Source organism: Schistocerca nitens, chromosome 1 (genome assembly GCF_023898315.1).
Source record: "Schistocerca nitens isolate TAMUIC-IGC-003100 chromosome 1, iqSchNite1.1, whole genome shotgun sequence".
NCBI classification, from domain to species: domain Eukaryota; kingdom Metazoa; phylum Arthropoda; class Insecta; order Orthoptera; family Acrididae; genus Schistocerca; species Schistocerca nitens.
Genome location: NC_064614.1, coordinates 529,304,889 through 529,320,283, shown reverse-complemented (window position 1 = coordinate 529,320,283; position 15,395 = coordinate 529,304,889). Strand labels below are relative to the sequence as shown.

Below are 15,395 nucleotides of genomic sequence, written 5' to 3'. Positions count from 1 at the left end.
CAGCACACCCACACTGACATCATAGGCCACTGCCCGAATCACATGGTTACCATTACATTCTGTCAGTGATAGATAGAATGATGAATGGAGACCATGGCCATTTCCGATGTATCAGCAGAGACAGTACCAAAAACTTTCGTAAACAGATGTATTTCCAGATTTGTTTGTCTGGCCACCTTAACGTCAGACCAGGAAAACAAACAACTGGAAAACAAAAAACAAATGTCAGTGGACCGGCTTACACAATTGTGGACTTTATCCGACCTACCACAACAGGTACTCCTCGCCCTACCAGTTCTTTTATATCCATTAATCAATTTCCAAGTACATATGAATTTCCAAGAATTTCCGCTTGACAACATATCTGACATATTTCACCATACTGACCCCGTGGTTACCGCTACCTGTACAGACAGGTGGTCAGGTGGAAGCACCATCACACACAGTTTCATGCACACCATTCCTGTCCCACCAGAAGTTGACATGTTGGGACTCATCTCTCGCTTTTCAGCAGATGGTATATTCACCATTACAGACGTGGCTTACACTATCACATACTCCAGAACATCGCCTGTGGACACTACAATGCAAGGCAACACCACCAGCTTGCCTCGCTCTTCAAATACTGCCGCCAAGCCAGCAACAATTAAAAGTTTATCAAACGTTTTTCAACGCGAAAACCAAAATGGCGTTGTCTACTACTGAAATATGAATAGTACCCAAGAGTAGTGCGGTTCCTCGATTTGACGATGTCACCCTGTCACTGTCTGCCAGATAAAACGAAATAGGCCTTCTAATATTACAGCAATTGTAACTCCCACCAAATAAGCGAGACTATTTTGACACAAATGGTGATTTACATAAATGGTGATTTACATAAATAACATGACAGAATATAATTAATGAAGTACCAATATTAAACACATACCAGGCCTATTACAAGCAAAAAGTTATATGTTAGGAAAAGGTTTCACATTTCATTCATATGCTCCAGTTTCCCAAGCAAGAGATCGAAAAATAGCAGTAGTACGAGATTTTTATGTAAATTTGTATTCATCATATTCTTCCATATAATTTGTGTAATGTCCCTGTCTCTTGTCCTTCCTCGTTCTAACAACCAAGCTTGTCATTAGTAATTCTCTAACTACTCCTGCCACTGTCAAAACGTATTCTCTGCTTAACTTCACTAACCCTGCTAGAATCACCGGTTTAGTTATCTCACATTTATTCTCTGGTTAGGCATTATTACGTGTTCCTACAACACGTTTCCCGCGCTATTCCGAGAATGGAATTAAGTGGCTGACAGCCAAGGTCTGTACAACTGGCCCTTAGTAGTGTAGCGATCTGGTAAAAATTTTCTCTCAGAATTTCATTTTCTTAGATACACCGAGAAGATGATATGTATTCTTTCTTAGCTGTTATTTCTGTTAGTCGTTTATTTCCACTCTGTTAGTCTGAATCTATGAAGTTCCCTATTAATTATAGCAACATATATCGTTAACACACGTAATCAATCACATAAACGAACAGCGACTGGCATGCGCTCAATTGGGTTAATTCGACTCAGCTTGTATAGCCTCATTCCATTTTGTCTGTGGGGAAGTTCTTCATTTCTAGATGCGACGTGATTTCCCTGGCACGTACACTATGCACGCATTCAAAAATCAGCTGTTTAAAATATCAACTTAGAATACATTCAAAAAAATGTCCAAAGACCAAGTGATACGTTTCAAAATCATATGAACAATCGATTTACCAACATGCACTGGATGCTAGAAGCTTTTTTCAAGAATACGAATTTGGAGTACCATGAAATTGCCGCCCCCCCCCCTCCCCTCCCCCCGCCACGCCGTAGATCCGGGCCTACAGGTACCCATCTCCAACATGATTAACATGTAGATATTATACATATTCCAAATCTAAATATAAATGTTCTGCATTACAACGTCGATTGTAAATGTGGACTGTGGAATCCGTAACATCACGGTAGAGTGATAACCACACAAAAATAGTTTGCGCAACGAACTTTGTTCGCTGCCGTGGTGGAAACGATATGGTATCAAAGTATATATTTACACTTGATAAATCGTCTAAGACCTTTGCATCGCTGTTTGTGTATGACATGTGACATTTGAGTGTGATGGAAGTGTAAACAGCAAATAACAGAAAATATTTTGTCGTCTTATATATCGTCGAAGTTACAATCTGATGGAAGTAAGCTGTAGGAAAAGTGAATTATTTTGTGTCCGCTGATGCAGTGCTGGCAAAAACATTACTTAAGTGGTAAGCAGGTAAACCGTCGCGTGATAACAATTACTTTTAAGTAATAAGAACTTTTGTAGTGAGTGACTGGTTCCAAATTATTTGCAGCTATTAGTAATTTTGACTCAGATTACTGTAAACAGGAAAGGATGAAATGACACTTCATTACTTTATCTTTATAGCTCAATTGAGTTCGAATACTTGTCTGTCGTTAATATCGCTTAAAACACAGACGCAACGGTGCATTTAATCTATTTCGACGAAATTATGATTACATGTAATCACAACTCCGTCCAGCGTCAATAACTTTGGTTTCTAAGGGTTGCTGTCGGCGTAATTTCTTCTTTTTCTTTTTTTTTCTTTTTTTTTGAAGTTTTGAGTCAGATCGTTTAATGAAGAGAGTGAAAACTCTGTAGCGCTACCTGTATCATTGAAATATTCTATAAACAAAAAATGTGTAAACCTCTCTCCTTCGTAACTAATTTTCTTATTCATCAAATTTACTCGGAGTCTTTTGCTTCTGGGTCCTCAGCCACTTGAATTGTTAAAATGAAAACATGGTTCCATAACTAACAACCAAAAACTACAGTATGGTCAATCTACATCAAGGGGACCAGGGGTCCCTCTCGACCACCTCCAAATCTAATGAAATTTGGTGTGAAGGTTGCATGAGGTCTTTGATTCTTATGTGCCAAATTTCAGTTCAGTATCTGCAGTGATTGAACTTTTAGGGGCTTTTAAAGAGAGGCTACTCATCTTCGCATCACATACAAAAATACTAATGTGCCACGTTTGCTAGACTTTTTTAAAAGTTCTGGTACACATTTGGTCATTCACTTTAATACATAAAGACAACTTTTATGTTGAATCACATCATGTCAAAAATTTGGCATTTAGCCACACCTAAATATATCATTATTATTATTATTATTATTATTATTATTATTATTATTGTGTGTGTATGGACCCTGTTGGATCACGCATTACATTGATTCTTTCGCTATGTGCTTTCTTCTGACCACTTGGTACCTGATCTTGGCTTTACTACCCATCTATTTATCTTCTGACTGTCAAGTTTCCTGTCTAGTATGTCCGATGTTCCTATCTGCGACTTTTCCAAGTCATATTTGACTTCTTCTGTCCATGGAATGTTCTTCAGTTTTGCAGTGTATGTCAAAATCTTGTGCGTTAGCCTTGAAGATGGGAGTCTATGAATGTGTCCATAGAATTTCAATCTTTGTTTCCTGATATTTGCAGCAAGGTTGGACAGTTCTTCTGTTGCTCTGCACAATTTGAGTCTGTACCTCTCTCCTGTTTTATCTGGTCCCAGCATTTTCCTCATAATCTTTCTTTTTTCCTTCAAGAATGTTCTTCAGATTGACTTTTCTATTAAGTACCAAGGTTTTGCTTTCATGCAGCACTTCAGGATATACACAAGCCTCTAAAGTGGCTAAAAAATTTGTCTTGCTCTTCTGAGAGCCAAGGTTTGGCTGAACACTACTAATATTCATATGAACCAATCACACCTACCTATGATGTTTATATATGGATCAAATTTAACTAGCATTGGATGCCTACAAGAAAAGATATGCATCTGCAAAGTTGCCAAAATTTTGTACATTCAAATTTTAGAATATGTTTGGGGGGGGGGGGGGCAATATCTCAACTGTGTCTTGTTCAATCCTCGTTTTCTTGCCACACCTAAAGAGAGCATGGTTTAAGCTTTCAAAGCTACATGGTTTAATTTCTGATCTAGTTTATTGATGGGGAAGAATATTATTATTTTAGCTCATCGAGAAGATTGAAAAGTGAAAGATTTTGCTCATAATGTCCCACAGTTACTTTTCTTTGAGTATATAAATAATTTTCAAACATTAATTTGACATGTGCCATAAAACAAGTATAATAGACAACACAGCAAATTTGCAAAACAAAAACATGAAAGAGTCAGTTCCATTTTGGGTTAAATAGTTCTACAAGTTTGTCGAGGACAGTTTGAGGAAAGCTGTATTGTCTCCCTGATGATGATGATGATGATGATGATGACGACGATTGTGCTTCTAAAGTCGTGAAAATATGTTGCTCAGTAATCCAGCAGGTGTCTTTAGCAGCTGGCCAGTGGAAGGAATGAGCAAAACCATGTGGTTGCATAAAGCTGCTGAGGACATCATCTTGTTCATATTTAATATGGTATTAACTTTATTTCAAAGGCATAGACAGCAATTGTATCATGATGGAGCCACTTACTGATCATACAAATGCTAATATTTTCACATTCTTTGCCACCAGAATAGATAACAAATGGATGTAATGTGGTCTTCTCCCAGTAAAATCATTGCACAGCACCTTCAACAAGAAATGAATAATTGTCAGCAAGATACATCAATATAATTTATTAATTTTCTGCAAGATTTCTCTGTAGCTGCTTAAGGTATAAACTTTAATGTTTTGACACAAAGTGATGTCTTCTTAAACCAGTAATTTTCAAAATCAGTGTCTCCTAGAAATCTTCAACAGTTCTGACACGTCTCCAGTGTGTGTGTGTTTGCGTTTGCGTGTGTCCGCATCAGTACAGACCTTTTGGTGATATTACATAGTTTCTTCAGGGTCATATTCTTTAAAAACATCGACATTCCTCACAACATTGCTACATACAATCTTTTGATTCCAAACTGCATACAGTTTTTTTTTTCTCAAAACTCTGTAGTCATCTTGGATGGATGTTTCTGAAGCCAACATTAATTTGCCATTTTGATTAATCACATATATACATAGAAGCATCAACTGTAGTACACCATTGCAGCCTAAACTCTAAAAATTTTGAGAAGCTTAATTGATTTCCATATTCTTCACAATGAGCAATGTACATTTCTTTCAGGTTTCAGAGCAGCAGATGTTTTTGTTTGTAAATCTATTTCCCATTTATTTTTACAGCAACACAATCCTTTTCACCAGGACATAAACAAGAAAGATCATTTCCCAAAAAAAAGGCCATTTTGATTTACTTCATCATTGAGCTTTTTCCCTTTTCGGTTTGCTCGTGTTGTCAAAATCCCGTCTTCTATCTTTAGTTTCCTTGACTTCTCCTTTTTAGCAAATTATTTAGCCATTTTTTCATTAGTCCAGCTATTTGTTGCCGCATCAAAATTTGAACTTTACTACAATTTCTTGAAGTCTGAAGCTTAAGGTTAAGTTCTTCAATTATGATACCCATATCTTTAAATTTTTGGCACTCTTGAAAAATATTTACAAGTATTTGAGCAAAATCTACTTGGCTCACAGCAGCAGCTGTGACAATTATCTTAGTAATGCTACTTTGGGCTTTCAGAACTTTACGCTTTATGTATCCCATTGAATCCCTTTTTCTGATCTGTTGAACCTTTAATGGTGACTCACCAAGTGATGATAATGAAGTATTAGCAGTAAAGTAAGCATCACAAACATCCATGTCTTCAGTGGATGGTGATCCTCACTTATCCCGGCGGGATGATTCTTTTTGGGCCACTTCTTGTCTACATTTGGTACAGATTTTCTCACCAGGTTTAAAAACGTTAGTAACTTGAATCTATCAGACATTGCAATGGTCACTGGTCTTAAAACTTTCTTGGTTATGTGTTTTTCTTTACCAAATGTGTTGCAGTAAGTCTTCTGCAGGAACTGAAATTTTGTCATCAACAAGACATTATGGTTAGGTTAGATTAAATTAGATTATTATGGACAAATTTCAGCATCTTCAGTAAAATCAAATCCAGACCTATGCCATAGAACCTCCTTGTCCATTGATGATATTTCCTTAACTGATTGTAGTTGACTTTTGTCATAATAGACTTATGACAATCAACTCCATCTCATCCACTAAAGTACCTGGGTGAAGGGATCTCTTGGATCATTTTATGCAGTAGTTTATTAACCTATAACAAAAGCAATTTCAGAAGCTTATGAATATCCAGATTTGAAGGATAGAAGATTGTCTTGTTAGTATATAAAATATACAGATTAGGCCATCAAAACATAATGTTTTAGTGCTTACCTCCAGCTAAAACAATGATTATTGATTATTCAAACACTCAGAACTCAACACTGTCTGTACAATGTCATCATCAAGGATTACACCTCATGGAAGACTAACAAAGTGAAAATTGCCAATAATGAAAGCAACAATCGAAAGTGGAATTTCAGCAATGTATCACTGATGCTCGGATAGAGCCTTGAAAAATTTTTGCTGCTTTATAATGTCTCTGGAAACTATGTGATAGTGCATATATGCACCACTATGCATTGTAGGGTTAAAACATTCTAACATTGCATAATGACCATCTATATTTTATGATCTTAAGAGCATTTTCTGAGATTTTATTGTGTTTATATTCTGTACTGTAAAATAATGTAAAAACACGTATTAGCACAGTTACATTTCCTAAACTGCAGGCAAATCTTATACTATTAAAAGACACTACAATTACACATTTTCTGATTTACAGCTTCAAATTGTATTAATCTACTTTTGAATAAATGTTCTTACTCATCAATACGCAAGGTCCAGAAATTAAACAATATAGCTTTGAAAGCTTAAAGCATGCTCTTTCCAGCTTTGTTAAGAAAAAGAGGATTGAACAAGACACAGCTGATATATTGCCCCCAAAAAATACCTTAAAATTTGCATGTAGAAAATGTTGGCCAACTTTACAGATGCATATCTTTTCTTCTAGGCATCCAATTAAATTAAATCCATTGATCCATATATATATATATATATATATCACACACATATCCATCCACACATACAGAGACAAGCAGACATATGTCTGCTTGTGTCTGTATGTGTGGATGGATATGTGTGTGTGTGCGAGTGTATACCTGTCCTTTTTTCCCCCTAAGGTAAGTCTTTCCGCTCCCGGGATTGGAATGACTCCTTATCCTCTCCCTTAAAACCCACATCCTTTCGTCTTTCCCTCTCCTTCCCCTCTTTCCTGATGAGGCAACAGTTTGTTGCGAAAGCTTGAATTTTGTGTGTATATTTGTGTTTGTTTGTGTGTCTATCGACCTGCCAGCGCTTTTGTTTGGTAAGTCTCATCATCTTTCTTTTTAGATATATTTTTCCACGTGGAATGTTTCCCTCTGTTATATATATATATATATATATATATATATATATATATATATATATATATATATACACACACACCATAGGTAGGAATAACCCCATGAAGTTTTATTGTGATTGGTTCATATGAAAAGTAGCAGTGGTTGGTCAAACCTTGGCTCCAAGAATAGCATGACACATTTTTTAGCCACTTTAGAGGCTTGTATCTATATTTAGATGTGCCTAAATCCCAAATTTTTGCCAAGGTGCGAGTCAGCGTAAAATGTCAATGTATGTTAAAGCAAATGATCAAATGTATGCTAGAACTTTTAAAAATAGCCTAGCAAACTTGGCACATCTGTTCCTTCGTACATGATTCAAAGGTGAGTAGCCTCTCTTTAAAAGCCCCTAAAAATTCAACCACTGATGATACCAGACTGAAATTTGGTATATAACCATCAAAGGCCATGTAGAACCTTCACACCAAATTTAATTAGATTTGGAGATTGTCAGGTGGGGACACTTTTTAATATTGATCCCTTTGATATGGAATGCCCAGTAAAAAATCATAGATTACAAAGTCAGCCAGTTGTGGAACCACATTGTCATTTAAATAACCTTCAGGATGTTTGTTGACTAAACTGCAAAACTAATTACATGTGATCTTGTAGCAGTTAAGTATGATCAGTTGTCTGTGTTTACAATCAGTAATCTGGACAAGACGGGAAAGTTGATGTGCAACTTTTTTTTGTCTAATTATGTTTTTGCAATCAATCAGCCAGATTAACTGAAGCATTCAGTATCACTTCCCCAACTCTGAAGCAAACTGTTGCCTTTCAGCTTAACATGGGAATCACGTTCAGAGCTACACATAGATTGTGCTAGCTGTACAACTTGACAGGCATTGTAGTTTGTGTAAAGGATGAGGGTAGAAAGTAGATTCGGAGTGAGGTTTGGTGAAAGATGAATGATGTCTGAGAGGGAGAAGCAGCAGATACCCGGAACAGGGACATGGCCCTTGTGAGGTCACTGTGGCTGCATGCATGAGGAGTTGTGTACAGTGCCCAGTTACCCTGAAGTGTGGTTAAGAAGTGCGAGAAAGAGGAAGACTGCAGAGACAAGGATATACGTAAAGGATGAATTGAACAAGGGTCTTTGGAAAATGGCAGAGGAGGATGGGAAATACGGAAGCATCCGATCCTGCCCGTCTGCTTTGACCCATGACGTCACAAATATGGCGGAAACGATCATAAACCACTAGTCCAATATGGCGCGTATAAAGTCGTTACGTACACATAATGAGGACGAAAATACATCGAAAAACAAACACACACACGTTCCACAAAAAGCCTAATGACACTAACGGGACAAGCGCGGGAAATAGGGGTTTTTTGGGTGGGGACAAACTAAATATAAACAAATTTAGACACCCACCTCCATACAAAACCACGAAAAAACCGACCTCACAAAACTCCCCAAATACCACTAAACACAATATCATCTGGAATCGGACACTTCCCTTGACCTATATAACTCACCAGCATCTCCCGATCCCATATATTGGGATCGAACACTTCCCTTGACCTATATAGCTCAACAGCAGCTCCCGATCCCAAAAGTTAGGACCTGACACTTCCCTTGACCTATATAGCTCAAAAACATCTCCCGATACCAATACCAACATTCACCGCCACACATTCAGATCGAACACTTCCCTTGACCTGTTATCCTTACGACATCTCCACATACAGCCGTCCATGGTCCGAGACGCCGGAACTTTAAGTAAGCCTCATTTCTTCACGACATACTGAACACTTCACGACTTCATCCAAAAATTCGAATAGTTGAAGAAATTTTATTAGAGACAACGCACTGTCCCCCATCATAGCCGACAACCGAAAACTGTTGACCCTGTTAGTCATATCCATACATACCAAAGACATAAAAAAAGCAATTTACCAAAATTCACACATGATGCCACACTCGCAAACTAAACCAAAAACATCACCTAACACACCACCAGAGAGCACCACCGATCGCATCAAAACGACACCTACAAACACGCCACTCTCACAAACTCAATTCGGCGCCGTCGTGATGTCACACACCACAACAGCCTTACGTCACGGGTCAAAGCTGACGGGTGGGATCGGACGCTTCGGTCGACCCGGAGGATGTGGGACTGAAGCTTCCGCATTATGAGGCCAGAATGATTCCCAAACAAAAGATGTGTTTAGCTGCAGTTACCTGCTTACCATAAGTAAATAATAAATTTTAAGGTAGGTCCCACCTATAAGCAGTTACCTGCTTATCATAAGTAAAAAATAAATTTTAAGGTAAGTCCCACTATAAGTGTGGTGCCTATTGTGTTGACCCAAGTACTGAATGTGTCATATCAAACAAGTAATCATTGTGACTTCGTCATTTTTAAAAAAGAAAAAGTAACCTACTTAACATGTTTTGTTTTGATACGTCATTTCACTTGGTTCTGAAAGTTATCTGAACAGTGTTAGTTATATTTTGAAATGTATAAAGTCCTTGGACTTCTGAACATAAGTTGTGTGTGACTACACAGGTAATGAATATTTTCAGAGCTTATTGAATAATGTAATAAATGCCAAATGCTCTGTACTGTTAATACCTGGGTGTTATCTTGTGAAATATTGATGTATCCTGTTAAAAAAAATGAAAAAAATGGGATTAAAATGTTAAGAATGCCTACTAAAGTAATTGAAGATGATGATAGTTATCAGTGTACATTTCAAACAGGATGGAGAATAATGTGTACTGGTACATGTATGATAAAATTTTCGTGATGCTTTGAAAAGCATACATGAGGAATATATAATTTGTTGAAAAATTTGCCTGAGACATGGAGTGCTTGACTAGTCTCAGTAAAAAGTTTTAAATTTTCATTATATTTTTAATTATATCTGTTTCAGATTGAAGATCACAATGCAGTGTTCATTGATCATATTGGCCTGCTTTTCACTGTCATTGCTGAATGAGGCTGCAAGTTCTAGAATCTTCCAGAGAGGAAGACTCAGAGGTGGGCTTCTTGGAGAACCTAATGTCAGCTACTCAGGAACATTGCCACCAGATGAATGGTTCATTCAACAGTTGGATCATTTCGATCCTACAAATAGAAGAACATGGAAACAGGTATGCTGCCATACATCACACTGTAACTTAAGAAGCTGCTAGGGATAATAAGAATTCCACAAAGTTATTGTACAGCTCGATCAGATATAATGCCATCTATACCGTAAAATGGGATTACTTTAGTACAGTTTTGAAATGTTCATGGATGTACAGCAAGACATGTTTTTTACACTGTCCAATTTTATTTTCCCTTCGAAAGCTTCAATCCTCATGATCTAATTCAGCTGTTTATGGTTGTATGCACAATAAAGCTTCAATCCTCATGATCTAATTCAGCTGTTTATGGTTGTATGCACAATACAATGGTTACATGTACTTATGTCACCCCATTAAGTGGGGTCAATGTAGTACAAGTATGTATCCCATTGAAGTAACGCAGTAGAGACTTTTGTATTATTCTCAACACCTCATAAACTTCTCCTCAGATTCTAAAGATGTAGCAAGACCGATTTGTGTTTTTTTATTTTTTACTTTATTTTTTTGTTTTAATCAGAAATTGGCCTTGTGGGTAGCGGAGAAAACAAGATACTTATTCCCACATACACTCGATAACAGCTTACAGTTGTACAAACATGAATGCATGCACATGTGAAACATGGAATAACTAACAGAAACATAAATCAAGGAGCAACTGTGTCAATACAGCTTAAAACTGCCACTGCATGGAATGTTAATGCGCCACTGTACATTTGCAAGAACAAAACATCAGAACAGGTTGCTACATGACTCCCCCCTTTAGTGCTAGCAATACCACAGATTGAATTTCACACACCATCCAACCCTCATAATTGCTTCTTTCTTGAAACTGGGTGGTGCGTCATGTGAGTCAGTGACTCTAACAGGGAGCGGGGTAGTAATCCTTGAAATTGGTCTTGGTGTCGCAGTGCCTGGTTCTCTGCGGTGCTCGTGAGGCACAGGAACACCTCCTATTGCTTATTCTTTTGTCTTCTGTGGTTTGCATTTCATGGTGGTTGTATTGTCTGTTGCATCCAGAAACACTGGCTTGATCCAACCCAGTGCAACTGTGATGAGTGTACCATTGATCATTATGCAGAAAGTATTGCTTGCCATACTTACTACCAGATACGGTGTGTCGTACAGTGGCTGCAATGGCTTGCACACTGCAATCATTGCATAAGAACACATACATGCACCTGTCTAGCTCCACAAAAATGAATGAGCATCGTTCCAGTTGGTTTTTCGGCATTATTGGTCTCAGCTGGTGTATATGTTTTCTTAATTGTGTGACTGAGTTTGAGGCAGTGATAGTGTCGTCTGCCGTACTGTGCAAAAACTGTTCAGGTAGGCATGACATTTGTCCATATGCCAGTTCCAGTGCTTTACTCTTCAGATCACTCTTAAATGACATTCGTAGACCTAAAAGCGTGTCAGGCAGTGTCTCTGTCCATTTTGATGTTGCATGACATCTTAGTGCTGCTTTTAACTGCTGATGAAGATGCTCAACTATACAGTTTGATGCAGGGTGGTATGCCGTAGTGCATGTGTTTTGTACCTAATAACATGGTCAATGCTCTGAAGACACAGGCATCAAATTGCCATCCCTTATCAGTGGTAATTTTCAGTGGGACTCTGAACTGATCAATCCAGCAATTAAGAAATGTTTGCAGTATAGTTTCTGCTGTGGTGTCCTTCATTGGAAATACCTTAGGCCATCTGCTGAACCTGTCTACCACCGTGAGGCAATAACTGTAGCCTTCCAAAGCTGTGAGTGTGCCTACGATGTCAGCATGCACATGTTCAAAATGCTGATTTTGCGGATGAAATGTGCCTAATGGTGCTCTGACATACTGCGTCATTGTATTCCTCTGGCATGCCACACGTCGCTTTACAAGTGTTCTGCAGTCTGTATACGTACCTGGCCACACAAAGTTCTGTTTTACTAATCTGATACTGCTGGGTGCGCGAGAGTGTTCACTGATGCTCTTGCTTGCGCTATGAGTTGCTGTGGCACAGCAACACCCTGCTACATCACAATATAACTCTACATTTGCTTCAGGTGATGTCATGAACTGTAACCTCAGTCCATTCGATTGGTGCAGTAAATCACACAACTCGCTGTCACTTTCTTGTGCATGCGCGCGGGAGCCGTAACCAATGGTATTTGTCACTGCTTCCACACGTGCAGTTCATCTGCTACCACGTTCACTGCTATTACCTGTGAAAGTGCATCAGCTGGAACATTCAGCTTCCCTTCCACATACACAATGCTGGTTGTGAACTGGCGGTGTAATCTAAGTGTTGCTGCTGCATAGGTGATGCTTTCTCCACCTTTACCTCAAAGGTGTAGGTAAGTGGTGTATGATTTGCTTAGTTAGTGAACTGTTGCCCTCTTCATGCATGTCTGAACTTTTTGACAGCACATAAGTTGCGTACACCTCACGGTCAAATGTTGCCCAAAGTTGCTGAGATGGGGACACTTTTGACTATAGAATGCAATGGGCTGCCAATACTGATCAATCTATTGCTGAAGTACAGCACCAATGGCACTGGATGAAGCATCAACCATTAGCACAAGTGGGGCATGTGCGACCATGTGTGCTAACAGAACAGCTTCTGCTATAGCTGTTTTCACATCCTAAAATGCGCTGTCTGCCTCGCTAGTATGATGCACTCTGTGGTTAGGCTTTGGTGCGCTATTAAGTAATTTGTTCAATGGTGCAGTTATCAGTGTGTGATTGCGAATGAACTGTTGCTAGAAATTTACTATTCCTAGGATCTGTCATAGTTCTCTAGCTGTGATAGGCTAGGTGTATTTGGTCGTGGCCTCTACTTTTTTGTGTGATGGTTGAATACCCTGTGCATTCACCGAATATCCTAGAAAGTACACCATCAAAATCACACTTGGCAGCATTAATTACTGGTCGCTGTGTATGCAGGCAATCTAATACTTGTGCCATAAGTGTTCCTCTTCTGATGAGCACATCACCAACAAATCCTGTTTATACACATAGCAAAAATCTAAATCTTTTGACACTTCATCCATAAAGTGCTGGAATGTCTGAACTGCATTACACAGTCCAAATGGCACCCTGATGAACTCAAACAGGCCGAATGACATTGTCACTGTTTTGAGAATGTCTTCTGCAGCTACAGGAATCTGATAGTATGCTTGGAGTAGATCAGTGGTAGAAACAATTGTCGTACTGTGATCATTTGCAGAAAACTCTTCTGTGTGTTGGGAACAAGTACTAGTCTGGGATGGTCGTTGCATGACTTGCCGACACTCACTACAGGGGCACAATTCTTCTTTTTTAGGAACAACATGAATTGGGGCTGCCCAACTGCTACTAGAAACTCTGCAGATACCTTGCGATAGCATGCTGCAAAATTTCATTTTACCACCTTTAGCTTTTCAAGTGTCAAACTTCTAGGCCGAGCATGAGTTGGTGGCTCCGGTGTGGTCAAAATATGGTGAGTGGGTGTGTGCTTGACCAGTGGGAGAGTAGGCAACTGCTAGTGATCACAGGGTATCCTTTCAGTAACCATATGTATGGTTTTTCACCTGTGACTGTATGTGACACAACAGACTATCTCCGGTGTATGCAGATTAGTAGTCAGATCCATTAATTGCTCATGTAGTATATCTTAAGTAAGTTGTAGAATGACAAAAAATCTGTTCCGATAGTGGGCTGTGACACATCTGCCACTGTAAATTGCACTCAAACACAAGACATAGCCTCAGGTTAAGGAATAATGTTACTCAACCGTACATTCTAATCTTGGAGTAATTAGCGACAAATAGGTAGCAGTCGTCACAGCTCCGGCGTGGTGGGCAGTTTGCTGGGTATACCGACACTTCTGCTGCTATATTGACTGGACATCATAGTTTTATATCACGGACCATCACAAAAAAAAGTCAGTGCGTGTTTGCAATAGAAGTTGTTGTTGCTTCTATGGTCTCTGATTCATGTTCCACTTGCAAGGTGGCATACTCTTTAGCACATCATTACCAAATGTCTTGTTGTGGTACCATTACGACCTCGAGACCATTGGTGGTGTGGCTATTGATGGTTGCACGTTGTTTGTAACACAGCAGCCTGTGCAGTCCATTCTGCCATTTGCAATTGCAGGGAAGCCAGTGTCACCTTGGCACATTTCATGTCACGGCATTAATGTTGAGACACTCTATGCAGGATACATTTCACAATCCTGTCAGATGTTTGTGCCAGTGAGTTTAAATCACCCGCACACATTGTGAGAATTTTTTTGGTGTATGCCTGAAATCGGGACAACAATTTATTGCATAACACATTACCATTTACGGTGTTACTTGCCAATGTGCATCAGTATTGTGGTGGAGTGTGAGCTCCGCACTCCTCAGTGTGCAAAAGCTTCTCCAGCCGTTTTGCTTATAACTGCGACAATTGTGTGATCAGTGCATTTTTAATTGATACATACCAGTGGTATCTGATGTCGTGGCTAGATATCCTGGACTTCTGTTGGCAGATCCTCCATGAGCACTGCAACCACATAGCTATGTTTAGTCTCTTTTGCCGATATTTGTGCTAGGATGAACTGACTGTCTAGCTGGGCAAACCATAACAGAGCATTATGTTGCCAGAATGGTGAGGGTTTTACTGTCACTCTATTAATTGGACTGCTGGCTGCCGGTTCAGTTTTGACTGGTGATTCATTCATTCTCATCTGGTAATTTGAGCTGCATGGCTGGTGCAGAAGTTAGATGTGTCAATGTTGCAAAACTGCGTGAAATGCAAGGCCAGCACAGGCATGTCGTAGTTGATTGGGGGCACCAAATATGTGGGTAATGGAGAAAACAAGATATTTATTCCTACATACACCCAATAACAGCTTACAGTTCTACAAGCATGACTGCATGTACATTGTTAAACATGGGATGACTCACAGA

At 39.0% G+C, this 15,395-nt stretch overlaps 1 protein-coding gene across 2 annotated transcripts in view; it reads left to right on the top strand.

Moving 5' to 3' along the window:
- Positions 1–2,073: 2,073 nt before the first annotated feature.
- LOC126253517 (putative serine protease K12H4.7) overlaps positions 2,074–15,395 on the top strand; it is a 108,858-nt gene continuing 95,536 nt past the window's right edge. The window contains exons 1-2 of one of the 2 annotated variants that reach the window (XM_049954903.1): positions 2,074–2,291; positions 10,288–10,507. In XM_049954903.1, the coding sequence (XP_049810860.1) occupies positions 10,301–10,507 (207 nt within the window). In that variant the 5' untranslated portion in view covers positions 2,074–2,291; positions 10,288–10,300. The remainder of the gene's footprint in view (positions 2,292–10,287; positions 10,508–15,395) is intronic. The other variant, XM_049954894.1, reaches the window with a different exon arrangement.